At 50.8% G+C, this 22,641-nt stretch overlaps 1 protein-coding gene across 3 annotated transcripts in view; it reads left to right on the top strand.

Moving 5' to 3' along the window:
• TTC39A (tetratricopeptide repeat domain 39A) overlaps positions 1–22,183 on the top strand; it is a 48,082-nt gene extending 25,899 nt beyond the window's left edge. For all 3 annotated transcript variants that reach the window (XM_032494256.1, XM_032494255.1, XM_032494253.1), the window contains 16 exons: positions 282–413; positions 1,300–1,376; positions 2,628–2,695; positions 4,383–4,447; positions 6,085–6,184; positions 6,567–6,632; positions 8,529–8,637; positions 9,072–9,139; positions 9,220–9,279; positions 10,188–10,349; positions 14,169–14,260; positions 16,230–16,350; positions 18,482–18,593; positions 19,013–19,127; positions 20,241–20,357; positions 20,892–22,183. In XM_032494256.1, coding sequence (XP_032350147.1) covers positions 282–413; positions 1,300–1,376; positions 2,628–2,695; positions 4,383–4,447; positions 6,085–6,184; positions 6,567–6,632; positions 8,529–8,637; positions 9,072–9,139; positions 9,220–9,279; positions 10,188–10,349; positions 14,169–14,260; positions 16,230–16,350; positions 18,482–18,593; positions 19,013–19,127; positions 20,241–20,357; positions 20,892–21,015 — 1,588 coding nt within the window. In that variant the 3' untranslated portion in view covers positions 21,016–22,183. The remainder of the gene's footprint in view (positions 1–281; positions 414–1,299; positions 1,377–2,627; positions 2,696–4,382; positions 4,448–6,084; positions 6,185–6,566; positions 6,633–8,528; positions 8,638–9,071; positions 9,140–9,219; positions 9,280–10,187; positions 10,350–14,168; positions 14,261–16,229; positions 16,351–18,481; positions 18,594–19,012; positions 19,128–20,240; positions 20,358–20,891) is intronic.
• The last annotated feature ends 458 nt before the right edge of the window (positions 22,184–22,641 follow it).

Here is a 22,641-nt window from a genome sequence, read left to right as displayed (position 1 = left end):
CTCACAGCAGCCTTGCTGCTGCCATTCCTCTGGAAAGGGTGAGAAACTGAGGCTCAAATTCGAAAAGTCACTTACAGCCACTTAGCAAGAAGAAGAGGAGCTGGGATCTGAGGCCGCCTGAGCAGCCATGGAAGGGTCAGTCCTTGGGCGAGTCCCATCCCCTCTCTGGACCTGCGTTTCCCCCATGCAGGATGGGGAGGGGGTGGTAGGTGATGATGACACAGGGTCGGCTACTTTGGAGTTCTAGGCGTTGACCTTCTCTTGTCCCTTCTTTCTGGCAGAACCAAGGAGAGCATGTACCACTCGCTGACGTATGCCACCATCCTGGAAATGCAGGCCATGATGACGTTTGACCCCCAGGACATCTTACGTGCTGGCAACATGATGAAGGAGGCGCAGTCACTGTGTCAGAGGTCGGGGCCATGGGGCGGGCAGGGAGCAGGGGTTGTGAGGCTCATATTTCTGTTGCCTTGGCCTATCCCATTGCCTGAAATGCCACTATTAGTGCTGCTCCTTTTGGTTAAAAAGATGTGACCCCAAGTGCTAAGAGCTGTCCCTGTTAGCACTGTCTCAGGAGTCATGTTGTCTGAGCTAGTCACTGAGGGCTTCCAGGGGCCAGGCTAGATCAGGAGGAGACGATTCCTGGCTCTGTCACATAACTCTCTGACTTTTGGGAAGTTCCTCTCCAGACTCAACTTTACTCATCTGCAAAATGGGTGTGATGACCGAGCTGTTGTGGGGACTGAATAAAGACATCAGTTACAGGACCTGGTGCATTGTTGGTGTTCAGTACACATTAACTGCTTGAACGCATGAACGAATAGACCCTTAGTGTTCATGCACAGGTGGAGTCATCATTTACTGGAACACACTCCTGCCCACCCTAGGCCAGGCCTTGTGCTGGGCACTGGCTACCCGGGGAATCATCATACCCCGGCCCCTCTGATGCCTGAATGGCCTGATATGGGAGACAGGCACAGACAGTAACATCCCAGCATGATGCAGGGAAGCTCATGGGGTCGTGGGGTCCAATCAGAAGAGAAGGAAAGGCTTCCTGGAGGAGGTGATGCTAGTCACCCTGGAGGGTGACTAGGGCTGGCCAGGCTAGAGGGAGCAGGGGAGCGGGGGCTCCAAGCAGAGGTAAAAGCAAGGGCAAGGGTGTGAGAAAACCTGGATTCAGGGGAGTGGTCAGGAGTTCAGTGTGTGGAGTCCTATGGGAAGGGCAGGAGATGTGGTCAGAGACACTTGGGCCCCTCGCTCGTCCCCCTGAATGACTTGAGGCCCCCTTTTCCTCTTCAGGCATCGGAGGAAGTCCTCTGTAACAGATTCCTTCAGCAGCCTGGTGCACCGCCCCACAATGGACCAGTTCACGGAAGGTGTGGCTTCTGGGATATCTTCTCAACCCCACTAACACCAAGCAGCCTGGTTCCAGGCCCAGGGAGGGTGGGAAGGGGCATTTATCCTCCTAGGCATCCTCCGAGGGACCCGGGCCCTGGCCTACGTGCTGGGACACAGGTAGGTCAGCCCTGGGGCCTTTTGAGGAGTGGTCTCAGGTGAGGTGGGGAGCAGGTGAGACTCACTTATCTGACGACATTACCTGCTGAGGGCCTGGAAATCCAGGAAAGAAAGTGCTGTCGCGAGGTTCATGTACGTTGCTCCTCAGGCCAGGGTGGGCTTAGAATTGTGGGCGTAGTTAGGTTTGCTGGTTTAATTATTGTAGTCATCTCATGTGCCTCAGCGGGGATTGTGGTTTTAGAGGCAGACACTCTGAGATGAGACAGCTGAGGGCAGTGGAAGAGACGGTCTGGGCTGCCAGAGTCATGTGGCATTTTGTGCCTTGACCACATGTGGCAGTCCTGGGGGTGGCAGGAGCCAGCTGTGAGCAATGTGGGGCCCTCAGTGCCAGGGCAAATGGCCCTCCTCACCCCAAGAGCACTTGAAGTTTCCAGCACGAAACAGTGTCTGTGATGGTACCACTCTCTCCTTCATACCTTCCATGGCTCCCTGCTGCCCACAGGACCAAATCTGCAATCCCCAACCAGTGTTCAAGGCCCGTTACAGCAGATCTTTCCCTCATCTTTCCCCGTCCTCTAAATCTCTCCCACCTCACCCCACTTTAACTTTCTGTGGCTCAGCTGTCCCCAGACATCTGAGTTGTTTGGTTCACCTGGGCCTCTTCCTAGAAAGCTCTTCCTGCCTCATCGTTTCTTCCCTTTTTCAGCTCAGATATCCTCCTTCTGGAAATCTTTTCTGACTCCTCAGGTTGTGTTAGTCCTCCTCTAGTCCCACAGCCAGTGGTCTTCCCTGGGTTTGTCCATTCAGCTTGGCACCTTCTTGCCCAGCACTGTAGGGTGTGTGTGCTCCATACCTGCAGTGATGCCAGAAGGACTGGAGAACAAGGCCCAGGGCCCTGAGCTGACATTCTGGGTGGGGGTGGGGGGAATGTGAGCTAATTCGGGGCAATGCTGTGAGTGCCATGAAGGAGCCTGGGGCTGAGGGTGGGGGGGCAGGGTTAGCTGATGACTCAGGCTCCCTTTGCCTTGTGGTAAGTGGGATGGGGAGGATTTGGCCGAAGCCTCCTGCCAAGAGTCCCAGGAGGCCGCAGGGCTTTGGTTTTCTCCCCACAGAGGAAATCCACGCTGAGGTCTGCTACGCAGAGTGCCTGCTGCAGAGAGCAGCCCTGACCTTCCTGCAGGTAGGAGCCCTCTCCTTGTACCAGCAGCCTGGGGGTTTCAGAAGTCGGATCTGTAGCAGCCATGACCAGCCCCCTTGCGGTTGAGGTGAGGTCTGAGGCTCAGTCACCCCAACACTCCTAGCCCTGGGCAGGCTCACTGGTGGAGGTGATGGGTTTTACCCCCTCCGCACCAAGCACACGTGTTCCCATCCACTACTGGGATGCGCTCCACCTCATGGCTGCCATTTCCCTGCTGTTTTCATGTCACATGTAGTGGCAGCCATTGTCACAGGCCCTGCTTTACATTTGATTCATTCAACAAACAGGTTTGAATGAATCAAAGTTGACTCATTCAAAATGTTGACTTGCAGCACCTACAACACACCAGACTTTGTGTATACATTACAGGCATGTCGTTTTTACAGACCTTACACACACTACATGTTGGTTTTTATCTACATTTACATATATTATTTAATTGTCACCTCACAGGCCTGTGAAGGAGAGGATTAGAGGGGAGGAGCCACTTTCCCAGGGTCACATGGTTAACAAATGGCAGAGCTGGGATTTGAACCCAGGTCTGGCCAACTTGGAGCCTATACTCCTCACCACAGGGGTAACTACGAGAAACATCACCTCATGATTTCACCAAAAAGCCGGGGTTATAATTATAACATAAAATCATCATGTAAAGAGGCATATTGGGGTGGAGAGGCACTGTTTATTTTTTGTTAGCTATTTTTCTATCTTTTTCTACCTCAGATGATTAGAATTGGATTAATCCCAATTCTTTATTGGGATCACTGTAATAATTGCACCATGAATGGCCTTTTATTTCCTTTGCTTACTCTATTATTACACATAATTAAAAAAAATGCCCATGAGCCCTCCATGGAACACAGCCCTGCTGGCAAGTCTCCTCTGCCTCCCTTCACCAGAGGAACCGCTACCTAGAGTTTTGTATCATCCTTCACCCTATTTTTAAAAATGGTTTTCTCAGCTTCCTATTCATGTCTGAACAGCATATTGTTATGTTTTAGTTGCCTTTGAGCTTCTTAAGGCCTCAAGCTGCGTGGGACTTGCTTTCTTCACTCAGCCATGGCTGTGTAACAGCTCTCCCCTCTCTGAGTATACCAGTTTGTTTATCCATTCTCCTGCTGAAGGACATTCAGGTTGTTTCCTGCTCTTGGCTGCTAAGATCAGTGGTGCTATTCTTGAAGATGTTCATCCATTTCTCTTGGATGTACACACAGGCGTGGAGTTTCCAAGTGGGCTGTAGGTATTGGTGCTTTAAATTGCACATGTGATAAACACCAGCTTGTAAAAAACACAAACAGTCCAAAAATGAGTGAGCCTCCTCCTTCACCACAGCTCCTCCACCTGGAGGAGGCACTGTTAATTAGTGGGAGCATTTCCTCCAGGCCTTTCTCCAAACACATAGGCTATGTACATGTGAGCCTGGTAAAGGGGGTTGATCAATCCCTGGGCATTTTGGAGGTCTTGTTTGGCAAGCAAGACCCTCATGTCAAGTCCCAGTGGGGGGCGGGGTGGGAAGGCTTGGTGTGGCTGACCTCTGCTCCTACCCACATAGGACCCCTCAAAAAGCTGTGCCCAGGAAGGGGCAGGCAGGACTCAGGGCCTTGTATGATCCTGTTCACAGCTGTGGCTACCCATCCAGGCTCAGCCTTAACATCTCTCCCTCCTGCAGGATGAGAACATGGTGAGCTTCATCAAGGGTGGCATCAGAGTTCGAAACAGCTACCAGACTTACAAGTGAGTGGGGCTGGCCGGGCGGGGCCTGGGCCACAGCTTCTACCACCCTGTGCCCCTCAGGTAGAGGACACTGGCTGGAGACAGGAAACCTAAAATGCTGTGTGACCTCAGACAGATTTCTGTATCTTCAGGACTCCAGTTTTCTAGAATATTATTCCCCTGGTTTTCTGGGTGTATCTGTTCATTTGGTTGCCCTGAGTACTGACTCTGCCTGACCCTGAGCTAGGGGGAAATAAGACACATATGCTGCACAAACAGCTCAGCCATAAAAAGTTGACCTGAATTGACTTGAGACTGTCATCTTTATTTTCCCCACTTAACATGGCTATTTCCCTGCAGAGATTTTGTGAGTTTGATTTCAGGATACTACTGGGAAATAACGCACCATGCAGTATATAGACCCCCCCTTACTTTGTGGGTCTCTGCTAGAATTGTTCAAGAGAAACCAGACAAGTGTTCTGGCCCCTCCAGTCTCCCCACCAGCTGCCAGAGTGGTGTTTCCAAAGCACAAACCTTGTCAGATCCCTCCCTGCCAACTCCTGAGACCCCTCTTGCTCTTAAAATGAAGTCCTGGATTATTGCTGAGTCATTCCTGGGAGCTCCCCTTATCCTCCTAGCCATATCTCGTACCCAACTCTGCCTCAGACATTTGGGCCTTCCCTCAGTTTTACACATATGCCAAGCTCATTCCTACCTCAGGGCCTTTGGACATGCTATTTTCTCTGCCAGGAACACTGTCAGGCTAATTCTTCATCCCTCAAGTTTTAGCTCAAATGTCAGCTCCTTGAGGAAGCCTTCCCAGAACCCCAAACTAGGTCAGGCCCCAGGGTTCTTCTTTGAAATCCTTCTCATCCTCACAGTGACTCGGTAGGGATCTGTCCCCTAGAATGGGAGAGTCGTAAAGACAACAGCTTGGTGACTTTGCTCCCTGCTGTCCTCTGGTGCTTGGCACAGAGAGGCCTTCACCAGTGTTTGCTGAGTGAACGCCCTCAAGATACTCATGGCCTGGGAAGGAGGTAGGCACATCTTTAAAGCCCCTGTCCTGCCCCTGGCAGGCTGGGATATGGGCTCAGTGCCATTGGTGACCAGAAGAAAGAGGGTTGGATTCCAACCAAGAGACTCTAGGAAGATTTCCTTAAGGAGAAGGCGTTGGAGTTAACCCAGTGGTTCTCAACTGGGGGCAGTTTTGCACCCCAGGAGACAGTGGCATTGTCTGGGGACGTTCTGGTTGTCATACTAGGGGGAGGCTGCTCCTGCCGTCTCGCGGGTAGAGGCCAAGGAATGCCGCTGAACATCCTAGGATGCACAGGGCAGCCCTCCGCCTCCACCTGAACAAAGAATTATCCAGCCTAAAATGTCAGTAGTGCTGAGGCTGAGAAACAGTTCTAGACAGAATGCAGAGCACAGGCAGACACCTAAATGTTGGACAAGGTAGGTGTGCAAGGGCAGGAAGTATGTCATTATGGTGGGAGATGGGGCTAGAAATTCCTCTAATATCGGTTCTCTGGATTACCAGACTGTTACAAATCTACTATCAGGGAGTTCTGAGATCAGCTGGGAGTAGGGGCAACCTAGAGCCAGCTGGAAGGGGACCCAGCCGCCCCTGTGGCTGAAACAGGCTTTGCATCCCTCTGCAGGGAACTGGACAGCCTCATGCAGTCCTCACAGTACTGCAAGGGAGAGAACCACAGGCACTTTGAAGGAGGGGTGAAGCTTGGTGTGGGAGCCTTCAACCTGGTAAGTGGGTGTACCCTCGCCGTGTCCACAGCATCTGGGATCAAGAGTAACCTCCCTTGCACATCCCTGCCCTGCACATGGTCTCTATGGGGCTAGTGTGCCAGGTCCCAGTGGTGAAGCAGACGTTGTGGGCCTCGGGCTGTAATTGCCCAAGGTGGCTTGGCTGGGAGTGATGAGACTATGATTTTGACGCAGTCTGCCCTGAACTGTCACACTGTAGTGCCTCTCTCTCTGGGGAAGTTGGCTTTCAGAAACCTGGGGCCTCGTGGGCATTCCGGAGACAGGGCCTATGCCTCTGGGATTACCCCCAGGACTCTGGAGGTGTGGAGAGTGGGAGGGCCATCCCTGCCCCTCACCTGCCCACCTGCCTCTGTTCCTGCAGACCCTGTCCATGCTTCCTACTAGGATCCTGCGGCTGCTGGAATTTGTGGGGTTTTCAGGAAACAAGGTAACCACCTCTCTTCTGGGACTCCCGACCCGCTCAGCCCCAGGGCTGGAGCTCAGCTGTGCAGGGTAGGGCTGTGGGGCCTGAGTGTCAGTCCTGGCTCAGCCTCCCTCAGTGTGTGGCCCTGGACAAGGGCTAAAGCTCTCTGGGCCTCAGTCTTCTCTACTGCAAGTGTGGCCAGTGGTCCCTGCCTCACCTGCCCAGGGCAGAGAGGCTCTAGGGTGGGAGTGAAGTGCAGCTTCATACAGTGGCCTGGTGTCATATTCTGTGAGCCTGGCCAATGCCAGGAACCTGGTCCTTCTCCCCTCAGAAGACCTTGAGCAAGTCCCTTCCCTTGAGACCTTTTTCTGGTCTGAGAGATGCAAAAGGGAAGCCTTACTGTGCATTGACCTTGAGGGTGAGAACCAGAGGACTCAAGCACCCAAAGGTTTTACTGAGGGCAGGAACCTGAGTAACAGATAGCAGATCAGGGAGGACTCCTTGGTGTAGGAGGCCCAGCATGGTAGAAGGAACATTAACCTGGAAGTCATGAGCCCTGGGTCAGTCCAGCCTCCTCCACAGCTCCCTGTGACTCTGAGCAAGTCCTGCCCTCCTCTGGGCTTTGTTTTTGGTAAAACAAGGGGCTTTTTTTTGAGATGAGCTCAGTGTTTCTCAAACTTGGACTTTCTCTGGCCCTTCCTGATTTTTGCTGTGTTCACGGACCTCTATATTATTATCTGTGTATTATTTTTCTCAAATGAAGCTCATATTTTTACTTAAATTTATTTAAAGGAAACATTGCTACACAGAAAACCCATATTATGTGGCATGATAAGAACACAATCATAACAATAAATACTACAAGGACACTGTGTGGCCAGCCAAAGCTGTTTCTCTCTGTGCGAAAGGGAGCTTAAGGCAAAGCGATGTTGAATGCAAGCCAGCACAGGACTGAGGCTTTCTCCTGGACGCCATGAGGAGGACAGACAGCACTGGGACGGGAAGATCCTCACCTAGGACTCTGTGCTTCCTCATACCCTGCCTTGGACCTCTAAAATCTTAGTTGCCATCTGTGGTCCATGGCCCAGGGAAACACTGGTTAGAGGCTCGGAAGGTCCCTTTCAGTTTTGTTTTCATAAGAAGGCCCTTGGGTCATGAGTAGGATTTCAGGCTGATGATGAGAAGGAAGAACATGAGGTCTGAAAAATAAAGTGTGGGCTGCCTGGCCAGGAAGAGAGGGTTGGTGAGGCCAGAGCAAGAGAGACCTCCAGCACCGGCTCTGGTTTTGTCTTTCCTTAGGGCAAGGGAGCTGTGGAGGGCTTGAGGCAGGGGTGTGGCAGGTCAGATTTGTACACCTGAAAGAGCAAGGATGTGCTGGAGGGCAGAGATTGTAGGCAGGAATGCAAGTGGGCTCTGACCTCTCGCTCCTCCCTAGCCAGACACTGAGCCTTCTCCTCCAGGGAGCCTTCCCAGACTGCAATCCTCATGGCCCTATCTGTGCCCTGAGCCTGTGGTTAGGATTATCTGCCTCCTTATCATTCCTACTTCCCCACCAGACTTGGGGCTGCTCTGGGCCTCGGTGCCCACCCTGGGGATGGAGCAGATAAATAAAGAGAGGAATGGGGAAGGGGCTGTTGAGAATGTGGGGACACCTGCACCCAAGCATTTGTCCTGGCCATGGCAGCAGTGTACCCTGCCCCCAGGAAGGTGGCTGAGGCACCGAGAGGGGCAGCCCCTTGTTCTGGGTGGCGCAGTCTGGGAGCAGCTAACCCAGCCTCCGGGGTTCCAGACTCGAAGTCCAGGCTCTCTGGTCCCTGCTGTGGCAGCACTGCCCTCACTACTGTTCAGTGTCCGCCGGCGCCCCTCCCCTTCCCTGGGCCCCAGGTCCTGCTGGCCTCAGCCTGCCTGTCTTTCCCCCAGGACTATGGGCTGCTGCAGCTGGAGGAGGGGGCGTCGGGGCACAGCTTCCGCGCCGTGCTCTGTGTCCTGCTGCTGCTGTGCTACCACACCTTCCTCACCTTCGTGCTCGGTAGGAGAGCCCTCAGGGCCAGGGCCAGGGCCTCTGGGGTTTGACTGGCTCTAAGGGCAGGGGGTGAGAGGGCGAGGCGCTGCAGGCCCTGCTCCGGTCCCCGGGACTGGGGGTGTGGCACTGAAACCAGAAACAACAGAGCTGCAACAAGTGTCCTGGGGCCTGGCCTGCTGACCACACATTTCCTCAAGGTTTGACCAGGTTCCAGCCTCAGTTTTCTCACCTGTGAGATGGGGGTGGTCTTGCCCACCTTTTACAGGGTGTGAAGATGCTGTAGGCTGTTCTTATTTAGTCCTCACATCACCCTGGAGATAGGAGAATTATCATCCCCAATTCACAGAGGGGAAACAGCCCCTGAGGAGCCCTTGGGAGGTTGCTGGGAGTCTCGCCAGGGAGGGTGGTGACATGTGCTGCTGTCCCCCCGCCTCCTTCAGGCACCGGGAATGTCAACACTGAGGAGGCAGAGAAGCTTTTGAAGCCCTACCTGAAGCAGTACCCCAAGGTGAGCCCTACCTCCTGGCAGACACCCCCAGCACACGTGTGCCCCGAAGACCCACACAGACCACATGCATGTCATTGCAGGGTGCCATATTCCTGTTCTTTGCGGGCCGGATTGAAGCCATTAAAGGCAATATTGACACGGTGAGTATGGGGGTCTGAGCCAGTGCTGGAGGCCCCTCGAGTCTCCCAGGCCAGGAGGGTCTTCCTGTCTTAGACACACACAGATAGACTCAGGGATAGGCAGACTGGAAGGAGGGCCCTGCCCGGAGAGGACCAACAAGAGAGCAGGGGCATGACAGTGTGGGAAGACGAGGGAGGAGGTGGCATTTGTGGTCAGTAGGATCTGATGGGGAGACGCAGGACTACAGCGTCCCAGAGAGGGAGGTCCCTGAGTTAAGGCAGAGATGCAGGAAGCCTGCTGTCCGGGACGTGGTGATGGGCTGGCACCTGCTGAATGGAGAAGTGGTGCCAAAGGGTGAGGTGGGCACCTTGACCAAGGCGTCTGGACTCTGTGGGTGGGAAGGAGCCACTGAAAGGGCAAGAGAGAGGAGGGCCACAGCTCCAGCAGAGTCCCAGCACTAAGCCGTGGCGCAGGCCAGACTCCAGGACATGGCGTTCCGGGGTCTGTCCGTGGCCCCGGCTGTGATTCCTCAGGCAGCAGGACAGACACCCCAGGCCCAGGTCGCTTCGTGGGAGTTGCTGGAACCTTTGGAGTTTTCTCTGAGACATAGACATTATTCTGTCACTTGAACGTTAACACTTTCCACTTCCTGTTGTCCCTCCGTTACAGCTCTGTCCCACCCTTCTATTTTGTGTTGAGACTGGAGTCCCAGGGCCAGGCAGTAGGTGGGCCCAGGTCATGTACGACTTAGGGGGCAGAACCAGGGCTGGAGGCCACAACTCCTATCTCCCCCACGCTGCCCCTGGCCCTCTCCCAAGCCCAGCACAGCGCTGGGCCTGCCATGGACCTGGGTGGGGGCAGAGGGCACAGAGAATGGGGCGGGATGGGCTGGGGGACCCCGCCGAGGCTAACTGGCAGGTGCCCACAGGCCATCCGGCGGTTCGAGGAGTGCTGTGAGGCCCAGCAGCACTGGAAGCAGTTCCACCACATGTGCTACTGGGAGCTGATGTGGTGCTTCACCTACAAGGGCCAGTGGAAGATGGCCTACTTCTACGCAGACCTGCTCAGCAAGGAGAACTCCTGGTCCAAGGTGGGCTGACAGCATGTGCTGGGGGTGTCGGGGACCTGGCCAACCCAGACTGGCCATGAGCCCCCAGACCAAGGGCCACACCCCTAACTGAACACAGATGTCTCAACTGGAGTTTGAACAGAACCATACATTCAGCTAGGTGTCAGGATTGGAAGGAACTAAAGACCATGAGGGGCAGAACTACAATGTGTCTGTTGAGACTTTGTCACAAAGGACAGAGGTGTAGCTCATACTGTCTAAGTGAGTGTTGTCCAACAGAACTTTGTGTTATGGTGGAAACATTCTATTTCTGCACTGTCCAGTGTGGTTGCTCCCAGCCACATGTGCACACTGAGCACTTGAAATGTGTCTACTGCAACTGGGAAACTGGATGTTTTCAATTTTATTTTGTTTTAATTAATTTAAATTTAAAAAGTTACATGGAACTAGTGGATATACTACTGGACCATGCGGGTCTAAAACACAGAAGGCTCATTGGTTCATAATAACTGAAAATTCTGGGCACATCTGACCAGGTAGGGCTAAATTCAGGAATTCAGTTTACGTCATCTGAGCTTATTTTTTCCATCTGGAGCTGTGCTTTCCTCTGTGACATCTTTGCCGTACAGGCAGGTTCTCTCCATGTGGTAGCAGGGTGGCTCTGAGCTGCCTGCCCCCAACTCACATCTTCTGTTTGGTTTCAACGGAAGTCCCAAAGTAGAGCCTCATTGGTCTGGCTTGGATCACAAGGCAGTGCCTGGAGATGGGTGGGAAGACTCCTCATGGATCGGCAGTAGGAGAGGGGCGGTTCTCCAGAAGAAAAATGAGGTGCTGTCCCCAGAATAAGTGTAGTTGGGGGTGGGCATTAAAGAGATGCCATGTGGGCAGAACAAAGCAAAACAGATGCTCAGCATAGACTAAAGCTTACAACACCATGGTAAGTGGTGAAATAAGTATTAGCCCTTATCATCATAGTAACAATAGCGCAGAATTCTGCACCTAGAGTCTTGGAATCATCTAGACCATCAGAGAGCAAATGGTACTGTCAGATCCACAGCACATGTATCTCAATAACCTTAAACCCCTGTCTCATCCCTCCCCCACTTCTGCAAGGAAGTCGCTTTCCAGTCCGCCTGCCTGGGGCCCAGGCTGAAAGGGAATTCTCTGGGCCAGGGCAGGCGGCGCTGGGAAGAGGAGAGGGCTTCACTGTGTGCCCTGTGTGCCCAGCGCTCAGCATTTCTGCCACACCACACGCAGCGAGGTAGAAGCTCTCCCCATCAGGCACACGAGGAACACTGAAGCTAAGAGAGGGTATGTGACTTTCCTGGGCCACAACGCTGCTGGTGATAGACACTGGATTTGAAGACAGTTCTGTGTGACTCAAAGGCCTCTGCTTTTCCCTTGCCCCTCAAGTCCTCCCAGGAGGCCCAGCTTGCCCTGAGACCTCCCTGCTGTTGCAGGCACTTCCCTGTGGGCCAGCATTCATTCCTCATCACCTCCCACTCCCAACAGGAACACAGCCTTGGGGGACCTTTTTGAGCTCAAGTGACCTAGAAGCCTTCCTGTGGAGTGAGGCGGGCAGCTGGGTCCGCCTGCCTGGGGAGGAAGAGGCCTCGGGTGACGAGCAGAGGGAAGGCCAGGCCTCCCAGGTGTCAGGAGTCTGGCCGTGAGTCTGCTCGGTCCCTGGCTCTCTGTGCAACTTCGGGGTGGTCAGCCCCTCTCTCTAACGATTTCCTCAGAAGGGTTTCCTGTGAAAGTGGGGGTTGTGGCACCCCAAGTTCTGGGGCCTCATTCATTCCTAGTTTCCAGCATTTGGCCACCAGACTCCACCAACTTCCAGCTCTAGAGAGTTGTCCTGTGGCCACTGCCATATGTGCTGGCCCTCTGCTCAGCATCCATCTCTGCCTGTGCTGTGCCGAGCCGTCCCTGTGAGCCCGTCACATTTCCCCCAGTGCCTGCACCTTGGGATGGCCAGAAACCAGGTGGTGACAACTGTCTGCTCAGTGCTGTGATGGGGGAGGCTGAGGGGAGCTCAGAGGCAGCCCTGGGCATCCCAGCCAAGAGGACAAGGAAGGTTTCTAGAAGAGATTTCTGAACTGAATCTTGGAGGAGGAAGAATTAGGGTGGCAGAGTGGAGGAAGTGGAAGGACACCCCAATCGAAGAGAACAGCAAGGGCAAAGGCTTGGAAGCTAGGGTGCTGTCTACAGGTTCTGTGTCACCAGGTGAAGGGTTTGTGGGTGGGAGTTGAGGGACCTCCCCCTCTAAGCTACTCGCTGTAAGCTTCCTGAGGGCATGGACTGTCTGACTGCACAGTCTGGTAGAATAATCCAGCAAAATAAATGTGGGACCAGCAATCAGACAGATAACTCTGGGAGACAGGACTCTCATCAGGGGAGGTGGCTGCTGTTTTCCATCCCTTGATAACTTGAATGTCCATAGGTCTCACAACTCTAGGTCACTGCATCCGTCCTGACTCTTGTTGACTCAGTGAGGGTAGGAAACAGGTTGAGAAACTGTTCTAGACAGAATGTAGAGCACAAGCAAACACCTAGGTGTTGGACAAGGCAGGTGTGCTAGGGCTGACATGGCGGGGCAGGAGAAAGCTCTGAGAGGAAGCCAGCGGATGTGCCTGGCAGAGATGGGACAGTGGCATCCCAGGCAGAGGGACAGGTTAAAGATGGTGTGGGGAACAGATGTTACTGAGGGAAGCTTCTCAGCATGCCCCATAAAGACCAACTTTTCCTCACCTTGTGAAGGACAGACTGAGGTGCTGAGGGCAGAGTGGAACTGGGAGTAGCCCTAGGCTTCAGCATGGGTGGGGCTGCCAGGTGGAGGCTGCTTTCTGCCTTCTCCTGGAACAGACTCCAGGACGTCCTGTTCCCTTTGCTCCTCCACCCCCTACACTTTCTGGACTTTGGGCAGCCAGTTCCTCTGTAGCCGCCCCCGGTGGCAGGAGCTGTGGTTCAAGGCTTGGCCACTGGAGGGCAGCACAGAGCCAGGCATTCCTGGCACTGGACTTCAGCAAAGGGGCAAGGCTTTCAGGAATGGATCCATAGGGTGGGGACCAGGGGAGGGAGTGCTCTGCAGAGCCTCCCCTTCCCTGTCAGTGGATCCAGTGGCAAGACCCTTGAAGCCACACAAACCTGGGGTCACTCCCAGTTCTGCCTCTGGCAGCTCAGCTTCCCTGGATGCAAAGGTGGGTTAAGGATTCCTTTCCGACATTGTCTTTGGGATCAAGTGAGATGATGTATATCAGTTACCTGGCACACAGTAAGGCAGTTTCACCAAGGGACCCTGAGCTGAGCCCTGACCCAGGGCCCTTCTCATTCTTCTGGCCTCATACCTCTTCTTTTACACATCCCATGCTTTATGCTATTGACTTGTATCCTACTTAGACACATCTCTGTCCTCCTTTGCTCGTCTCAGGCTGTTCTCTTTGCCTGGAAGGTCCTTTTTCAAGTCTCTGTGAATCTTCACATTGGCCTTCAGGGGCCCAGTCTGAAATAGCTGCTTCCCAAAAGCCCTTGCTCCCCTGTCATTGTGTCACCTTTCTATCCTCAGCACTATCCCATGCATTCACTAGTTGCTTGAGTCCTCTCTGCTGCTTCAGAGTGGAGACAACAGCTGCTTAGACTTGGCCCATCATGGATTTAATTCCTAGTTCAAGTCCCCAAGTTGCTTCAGCTTCCTTACCCAGTTTCTTCCCTGGGCTTGGGGATAATAGAATGTTAGCTACTATGCTGGGCCATAGCAATGTCCCAGTGAGGTATTTGTGCCAGTTTGGGACTGTGATCAGAGGGCGGGTTGCTCACACCTGACTGTTGCTCTGCCTTGCACAGGCCACCTACATCTACATGAAGGCTGCCTACCTTAGCATGTTTGGGAAGGAGGACTACAAGCCGTTCGGGGATGACGAAGTGGAGTTGTTTAGGTGGGTCTGACCATTGCTCCCGGTCATAGGTCTCAGCCAGGCTCTGCTCACAGCCACCCTGAGCAGAGGGAGGTGGGGGTTGTCATCTCCCCTGCCCCGAGCCCCTGACCCTCCCCCAGGATCACCCCATACCTGTCATTCCCTCTGTCACCACCTCCTCCTGCTGCTGTCATTAGAGCCTTTGAATCTGTTCAGAGGTTTTCTTTCACAAAAGTGGTTCTGTCAGCATCCTTTGCACTGAACTTCTGTCATCTGGAGTGTAGGACAGATGTAGATACTGAGGTCTAGAGAGGTTCCTCCTGCTGAGTTAACCTGGTACACTCAGAGAAGCACAGAGTTGAAACCAAATAAACAGGACTAAATCTAGCCTCTGCCATTTGTTAGCTGTGTCACCTTGGACAATTTCAGCATCTACAAAATGGGAATAACAACCTCTGCTTTGCAGGGTTTTGCAAATCAGATAGAGAACAGAGTTAAAGAGCCTGGCATAGGGCCTGGAGCCACTAAATGGTGGCTGCTTTTGTTCTTATCTGCACTGCTGTTTGCCTCCTGTGAAGGACCTAGAGCAGGACTCAGCTATGGCAGGCCAAGGATAGAGCCTAGGGCTTCCTCCAGTCATGGTGAAGGTTGCCCCTAACTTGCAGACATGAAAGTAGGGGTAACCCGAGCTTCCTGGGCCACCACTGTCACAATCAGAGGGCGTTTATCATTTACCAAGCGACTCTGTCTCCATCTTATGTAACTCTTCCAGAAGACCTATGAGGGTAAGAATCTGTTGGTGAGGAAGGGTAATTTCTCCTCCAGCCTTCTACGTTCTTGGCTGAGACCCTCATAAGAAGACAAATGAACAGTAAAAAAAAAAAACAAACAAGTTTAATAACTGTATACATACATGGGAGAGACCCAGGAAAGCTGAGTAATTCTGAAATGGCCAAACCATTACCTTAATTACCATTTCCAGCTAAAGGACAGAGGATCTGGGGGGATAGGGAGCCAGTTATGGGAGGTTTTCAGGTAAAAGAGGATATGGTTGTTATGCAGGTTTAAGTCTCTGCCTCCTCCATTGATAAAGAGTTTCTGGAGATTCATTTATCCTCCTCTTCCTGGTACAGAGACACCCTTACAAATGGAAATTTCCTCTATAAATGTAAATGTCTCTTACCAAAAGGTAATTTCTACTAGGTTTTCAGAGTTTTTTGTGTGTCTGCTGTGTCTTAAAAATAACCAGCCTAAAATAATCCTTATGCTGAAGAGGCATATTTGGGGGTGACTTCTGCTCCCCTTCAAATCATCATCTCCATTTTTGGGATGAGAAATCCAGCCCAGAGAGGTTCCACAGTGAATAAGCAGGGGAGGTGTTTGGTGGGGTACCTCACAACTAGGTCCAGCTGTTTCCTGGGCCTGGACAGCTCAGGTCTGAAGGTCACAGCCACACCCTGTGACTGGGGCAGAGATGGAGGATGGGGTGGAGCTGGGAGGGTGAGGCCCCAGATGTGGAGGCTTGCCCTGCTGCATACCACATTTTACTCTGCCCTTGGAAACAGCTGAGAAGGCCATAACTCACGTGGCCAGAGTTAATTAAAGGTTTGTGCTGTGCGGTCTTGGGCAGGTCCTTCTCTTTCTCTCTGTGAAACTGGGGTCAGACTTCCGCTGGGCCTTCTTGAAATGGGGCCTGGGAGTAGAGGAGAGACAACTAGAAGGCAAAGCAGGACTGGGGCGTTTGTGTACGTTCTCACCTCTGGCTGCTGGTGTGGAGGAGTCCCTTGCCTAGTCACAGGAAGTGGTCAGGTCTTGGCTCAGGGCCTGTGAAATACAGCCATAGCCACAGGCTATGAGTCCAGCACTCTCATCATGTAGATGGGGAAACCGAGGCTCAGAGAAGGGCCAAGCAGAGGCTAGGCAGGCTGGGGACTCTCAGTCCTTTCTAGCTTTTTCTCACCCTCTCCCCACCCTCCTATCTCTTCCACAGAGCTGTACCAGGCCTGAAGCTCAAGATTGCTGGGAAATCTCTACCCACAGAGAAGTTTGCCATCCGGAAGTCCAGACGCTACCTCTCCCCCAAACCTGTCTCATTGCCAATCCCTGCTCTGGTGGGTAGGAGGGTCTTGACTGGCCCTGAACTCTAGTTTGGGATTGTCGGGGTTAGTTAAGAGCCAGGGATACAGCCACTGACCCCAGGGGAAGTGGATAGGGAGAAAGACCTTCTTCCCTCAGGGACCGGGAGAGGATTTCCCAATTCACCTGGCACTGGGTAGGGGACACAGACGAGTCTGAGCCTGCCCCAGCCTCTGGAAAGCACTGGTCTGATAAGGGTGGGGAGACAGGCGAGCAGGTTGCAGACTCCTCAAGGCAGAAAGAGCAGCCCTCCTAGACAGCCTGTTCCCAGGCAGAGGCATCACTTGGCTGTTTGTGTTCCCACGCTGTCTGTTTCTGTCTTGTCACGTGATGATAATTGTTGTTTACACTGTCCCCCCTCACTGAACCGAGCTTTTCTGAGGCTGGGACCATGATACAGTCAACTCCAAGATAACAATAATAGCTGCCATTGTTGTTGGGCGCTTGCTGTGTTTAACACTCCCTACACCCATTGCCTCATTTGATCCTCACAGCCCTCTGAGTTAGGTGTTGGTGGTATCTCCATTTTACAGAAGGGGATTATAAGGCCTAATGGATAAGTAGAAAAATAAAATAGCTAATAAGTAGGTAAGATATAAGTAGAAAGATAAAGTAACCACCTGTCCACGTCACATAGCTAGTGAGTTAGAGTCAGAATTTGAACCCAGGCAGTCTAGTTCCAGAGCCAGTATTCTGAACCACAGTTATGATGCTAATTCCATGCATGATTTGAGCAGGCATCAGAGAAAGCTCTAGTTTAAGAGTCCTTGTTATTCAAATAGTAAGGCAACCAGAAAGGTAGAAAGGGCACTGCTTCAGAGACCTTCATCTGGTCCTGACTCTACTGCTTAACTAATTGTGTGACTCTTCCCTTAATGTAAATAATATATATGTTGCCCATTTCATGGACCAGTCATGGGAATCAGCTGATAAAACATGTTAAGCATCTTAGAAATGAAAAGATTCAATATCTATACAAAATTTATTTAGAATCTGTATCCTGAATATCTTCAAATAAATCCTAAAATATTTTACAGTTTAAAATATACAATATAGACATTATTGTCAAATGGGGAGGGGGGAGTGTTGTAAGGAAGGGCAGATGAAACAATTATACCAAAAATTTAGGGGAGACTTTCCATAACTATAATCTGTAAAATGCTATTTGTGTATAAAATTATTTCTGTGATTACATACATTTGGGAAAGACTGGCCTAAACAAAGTTTATATACTGTAGACCTTTTTGGAACCTTTATTGCTCATCTGCATGGTAAGTCTCCAAGAGGCAGCTTGAAGATGCCGTTTTTCCCAAACTCATTTGGCCACAGAATGCTTTTTTAATGGAATATTTGCTAACTTGGGACCATATAATGATTTGATAAATATTTGTCTAAACTTAAAATCCCTCCCTAGATCATAATGACAAGAACTATAATAGGAAAGTCTTTCTAGAACTTTATGTATACAAATCACATCCAGTGTCTGGCTTGATAGTTTAGGAAATGCTTTTCTAAGCTAACAGAATTACTGGAATGAAAATTTAATTTAGTATTCAGAGCTTCCTGGCAGTCAAGGCAAAAAAAGGAATCAGGTATGTTTGATAGTTTTCAAGAAGGTAGCTCAAGCCCAGTGCCTTGGGGGAACAGGAGAGGTGACATAGTCTTAAGCTCCTGAAGTGCTTAAATAAATTATGATTCCTCCATTATAGGAGGCCCTGCTAGCTGGAGCAAGGAGGAAGACTCCCTGGTCCTCAAAGGATGGAAAGAGTTTGGAAACAGAGAGGTTGGGAGAGAGCATAATAGTGCCCCAGGAAGCCATGAACAGAAAAGTAACTGAAAACTATTCACAGCTATGAGCTGAAGAGTAAGAATATGGGCCCATCTTAAATTCTCTCTGGGGTAAGGAGAGGCTGCAATAATAAATAAGTCTCCCCCAGAACTCTCTCAAGCCCACAGTTTCAAAGGCTGGGCTAAGACTTGTCATGGAAGAGTAAAGCTAGAAGGGCCTTTAGTGATCCTCTGATCTGAGCTGCCCATTTTACAGATGGGGAAACTGAGGCTCCATTGGACAGGAAACCTAGGACTGACTTGCTCCCCTGCCCCCAGGAAATGATGTACATTTGGAATGGCTACGCGGTGATTGGGAAGCAGCCGGAACTCACAGACGGAATACTTGAGATTATCATCAAGGCTGAAGAGATGCTGGAAAAGGGCCCAGGTGACTATCCCTAGGCCCTTGAGCTTGCCGGGCTGGGTCAGATCACAGGTTTTTACAGTTGAAGTTTCCCTCTACCAAAAACATCCTTCCTCACTTCTCTACACTGGTAACTTTCCTTTGCCTTTCTAGACCGAACTTCAGTGGCAGCTCCTCCAAGAAGCTGTCCCTTGACCCCAGGTAGAGTCAAGGCCTCTTTGGGGCTCCCACAACCCCTGGGCTTCCTTCAGTCAGTCCTAATTTCACTGTATTGTCATCGTCTCAGTATCTGTCTTTCCTCCCCAGATGTGAGCTCCCTGAAGACAGGGACCTTGTGTGAGTCAACTCTGTGTCCCCAGGGCCCAGCACAGAGTAGGGGCTCCATGAGTAACTACTGAAGAAGTGAACAAGCATGTCTTCTTCCCTTACTCCCCTATTCTCAGAGAATGAGTACTCAGTGGATGATGAGTGCTTGGTGAAGTTGCTGAAAGGCCTCTGTTTGAAATACCTGGGCCGTGTCCAGGAGGCTGAGGAGAATTTCAGGAGCATCTCTGCCAAGTAAGTGCCTCTGTGGCTGCTCCCGCTCCAGATATCCTACTGCTGGGCCCAGGGCTCCAGGGTAGAATTTTCAGGGTTTCTCTCTTCTCATGCACACTCTAGTGCCTGACCCTAGCCTACCCCTAACTTTCTCCACATGTACTAGTGTCTACTCTGTGCCAGGACCCTTGCTGGGCACAGATCTTATTCAGACTTTGTCCTCCAGGGCCACCACATTGCCCAGCTACAGGAGCCCATCCACACTGAGTTTTGTGTGAATGGTGCCCTGGAATTTGTAATTCAGCAACTCTGCCCTTAGGGGAGTGCAGATGTTACAAAGAGACAGCTACAGGCAACTCTATCTGGTAAGATCAGGGCTCTGCTAGAGCAAAGCCTAGAGGGCAGCAGGTGCCCCAAGGAGGGACCTAAACCTAAAGCGAGCTACTAGGAAAGGCTTTCCAGGGATGTCAGTTAGATTGGCAAGTTTAACAGGCAGAAAAAACAAGGGAGAAAGAATTTTAAGTGGAGATACAACATGTACAAATGTGTAGACACAGGAAAGACACCTGAGGTTGGGTGACAGTGCTTAGGTAACCTTCCCTACCTGGGTGAAGTTGTAGAGGGCAAGGGTTGCAGATTAAATAAGGGGTGGGGGGGCTAGACTTGAGAAGAGCCTGGATGTTCTGCTTACAAATCTGAACTTTATCCTGTAGACAGGAGAGCCGGGAAGGATACCAGCAGGGCAGATTTGGGTTTTAAAAGGTTATCTCCTAGGTAGCATGGAGGGTGGATCAGAGGGGCCAGATCAGAGACAGGAGACTTCTCAATTTAATAAACCTGGAAAAGGGGGCTTGGGGACTGAGGTGGGAGAAGGATAAAGACATGACATGAGCTATAGGTTCTCTGGGAGTTGGGGCCCCAGGGGCAGAAAATTGGAAGGCTCTGCTATGGATCTTAAGCCTTTTTAGGGCTAGGTAGTGGGAACCTTCCCAAATTGGAATTCAGATCAGGAAACCTCACATGAGGCCACGGGTGTGATCCTCTCATTCAGGGGAGGCTCTGGAGGATTCTGAAGGACATGTCTGAAGGCTGTCTCAAGAGCAGAGCCTGTAAGCCATGTTCTCTGTCCTGCAGTGAAAAGAAGATTAAATATGACCACTACTTGATCCCAAATGCCCTGCTAGAGCTGGCCCTGCTGTTTATGGAGCAAGGCAGAAATGAAGAGGCTGTCAAACTCTTGGAAACTGCCAAGTAAGTCTTGATTAGCCTTGGTCTGTCTTTTGTTCCTCATGAGCTGAGGAGCTTCACGCTGGCTGGGGGCAGAGGAGGCCAGACAGCAGTGAGGGGAGGGTGCTGGCAAGGGCAGTGTGGCAGTCCGGCGGCTAGGCTCATGTTCCTGGATCTCAGCTCTCACATGGCATAGAGAGGCTTCTTCCTCAATTTATCAATGAAGAATTGAAATCCCAGAAGTGGGGAGTGAGTTACCCAGGGTCACACCACAAGCCAGCTGCAGGAATGCTGTGAAGACCCAGGGCTCCTGCCTTCTAGCCCATGGATCTACCTCTTGAAACCACTCCCTCAAGCTTGGGGACCCAACAGGACCAAAAGAGGTTCCTCAGGCCATGAAACCAAGTGATCCCTATTAGGTTGGGCCCAACTCTTTATACAGAGAAGGGATTTAAGCCTCTAAAAACCCTCCTGGCTAGCAGGCTCCCACAGTTCAGACTGAAGGAAAAAGCACTTCTTGGAGCAGCCTTGTATGTCTGATTCTTTGGTCTCTTCTAGGCAAAACTATAAGAATTATTCCATGGAGTCAAGGACACACTTTCGAATCCAGGCAGCCACACTCCAAGCCAAGTCTTCCCTAGAGAATGGCAACAGATCCATGGTCTCATCAGTGTCCTTGTAGTTTTGTGCAGCACTCCCAGGCTGGAAGACAGAGTCATCTGGACAGAGCTCCTGGAAACATTTCAAAAAGGTCCCCTCCCCCTGCCCTGCCTTTGGGGTCCACTGGTGCTCCAGTGGGATGGCATGACATAGGTCTCTGTGCAGAAGTGAAGCTGGCATTTTCACCAGTGTGGCCAAGGGCCTTTGCCAAGGACAGAGCAGGTAGAACCCTCTGCCTGCCCTATCACATATACGGGTACTTGTTTTTCACTGTGATGTTTAAGAGAATGTATGAACAGTTTACATTTTTCCTAAGAAATACACTGATGGGATCAAAGTTGGCTTAAAAAAAAAAAAAAAAGAAAGAAAACCACCAACCAACCACCTGTAAATCATTGTTTTAACCTATACTGATGAGGTAAATCTGTATGATTCCACAGGCCAAAGTGCTTTTCAGACTTCAGCGAGGTCTCAGCTTCTAGGGCTGGAAGGACCCTCAGGAGGGTGTGCATCTCAGGCTTCAAGGCTGCTGGGGGTTGGACATAGAGGTTTTCACACAGACTCCTACCACTCTACTTCTGAACACTTCATTTTTACTACCTTTGTAAGTTTCCAATTTAAAAAAAACCAAGCATGTCTTTTTAGTTGAGATAATTTTGAGTTCATCTGTAGGAAGAAAAAAATCAATTTCCACCAGTAAGAAATGGCGATGCCGAGGCCTGACTGAAGGGGATCTGTGTGGCACTTTCTGTGCTAAAGCCAAAAAATTTGGCAGGCAGTTTCTCAGACGCTAGTCTGACTCCTTGCTATATGCCAAACTGAAACCACTGGGAATAACTTATGAAACATAAAAATCTTCTGTACTTCACTTCAAGGTACATTTATTTACTGACAGCATTTTTCTTAGAAACAGAATGGTTACTCTTGGCCTGTTGTGTATGTTTCAGATTTTTCAGTTGTTAAGAGAAAAGAGGTATTTAAGTAATAAAACATACACTTAAGAGATCATGCAACATCTATTTCAGTAAAATATGTGTTGCTTGAATTCTTAGGCAGGGCAGAAAGATTGGATCAGAAGACATATGGCCCAGGCATGTTTTATTTAGACAAGATAATGTTTAAAGAATTTTAGAGTAAGTTACTAACACTTAAAAATGGAGAGATTTCACAAATAAATCTGGTTTCTGGTCTTTTTTTTTTTTAATTTTCTGTCAACATTGGACCTCACTCCCACAGGGCAACAATCAATTGGAGCTGAATAGAGGCTATTTTCAAAAGTTATATTACCTTTCTGGCCCCTAGAAGCATCTGAATTTGCAACCTCTGGGACTGTTAAATTGAGGACTCAAGGTTCAGTCAGTGACTAACACCAGGTTTACCATTCACAATCTAACAACTGCATACTTCAACTTAACCATTTCCCTGGAGGAAAAAATCATGTATACAGGAAAAATATTCATCTTTGAAAATGGGACTCCTCAAACACATGAATGTAGTTTCTGTAAGGGAAGAACCACAGACAGCTTTTCCAATCTTCCAGCCTGCTGTATTTAGCAAACACTTTTGAGCATCTGCCAGGGCCTGGGTGGGTTAATCTATTAATATACAACCAGCCTCCTGTGGCTGATACTGAATGAAGTCATAGGTT

The sequence above is a fragment of the Camelus ferus genome, chromosome 13 (genome assembly GCF_009834535.1).
Source record: "Camelus ferus isolate YT-003-E chromosome 13, BCGSAC_Cfer_1.0, whole genome shotgun sequence".
Classification (NCBI taxonomy): domain Eukaryota; kingdom Metazoa; phylum Chordata; class Mammalia; order Artiodactyla; family Camelidae; genus Camelus; species Camelus ferus.
Note: the sequence above shows the minus strand (reverse complement) of the source record. Positions and strands in the feature narration are given on the sequence as shown.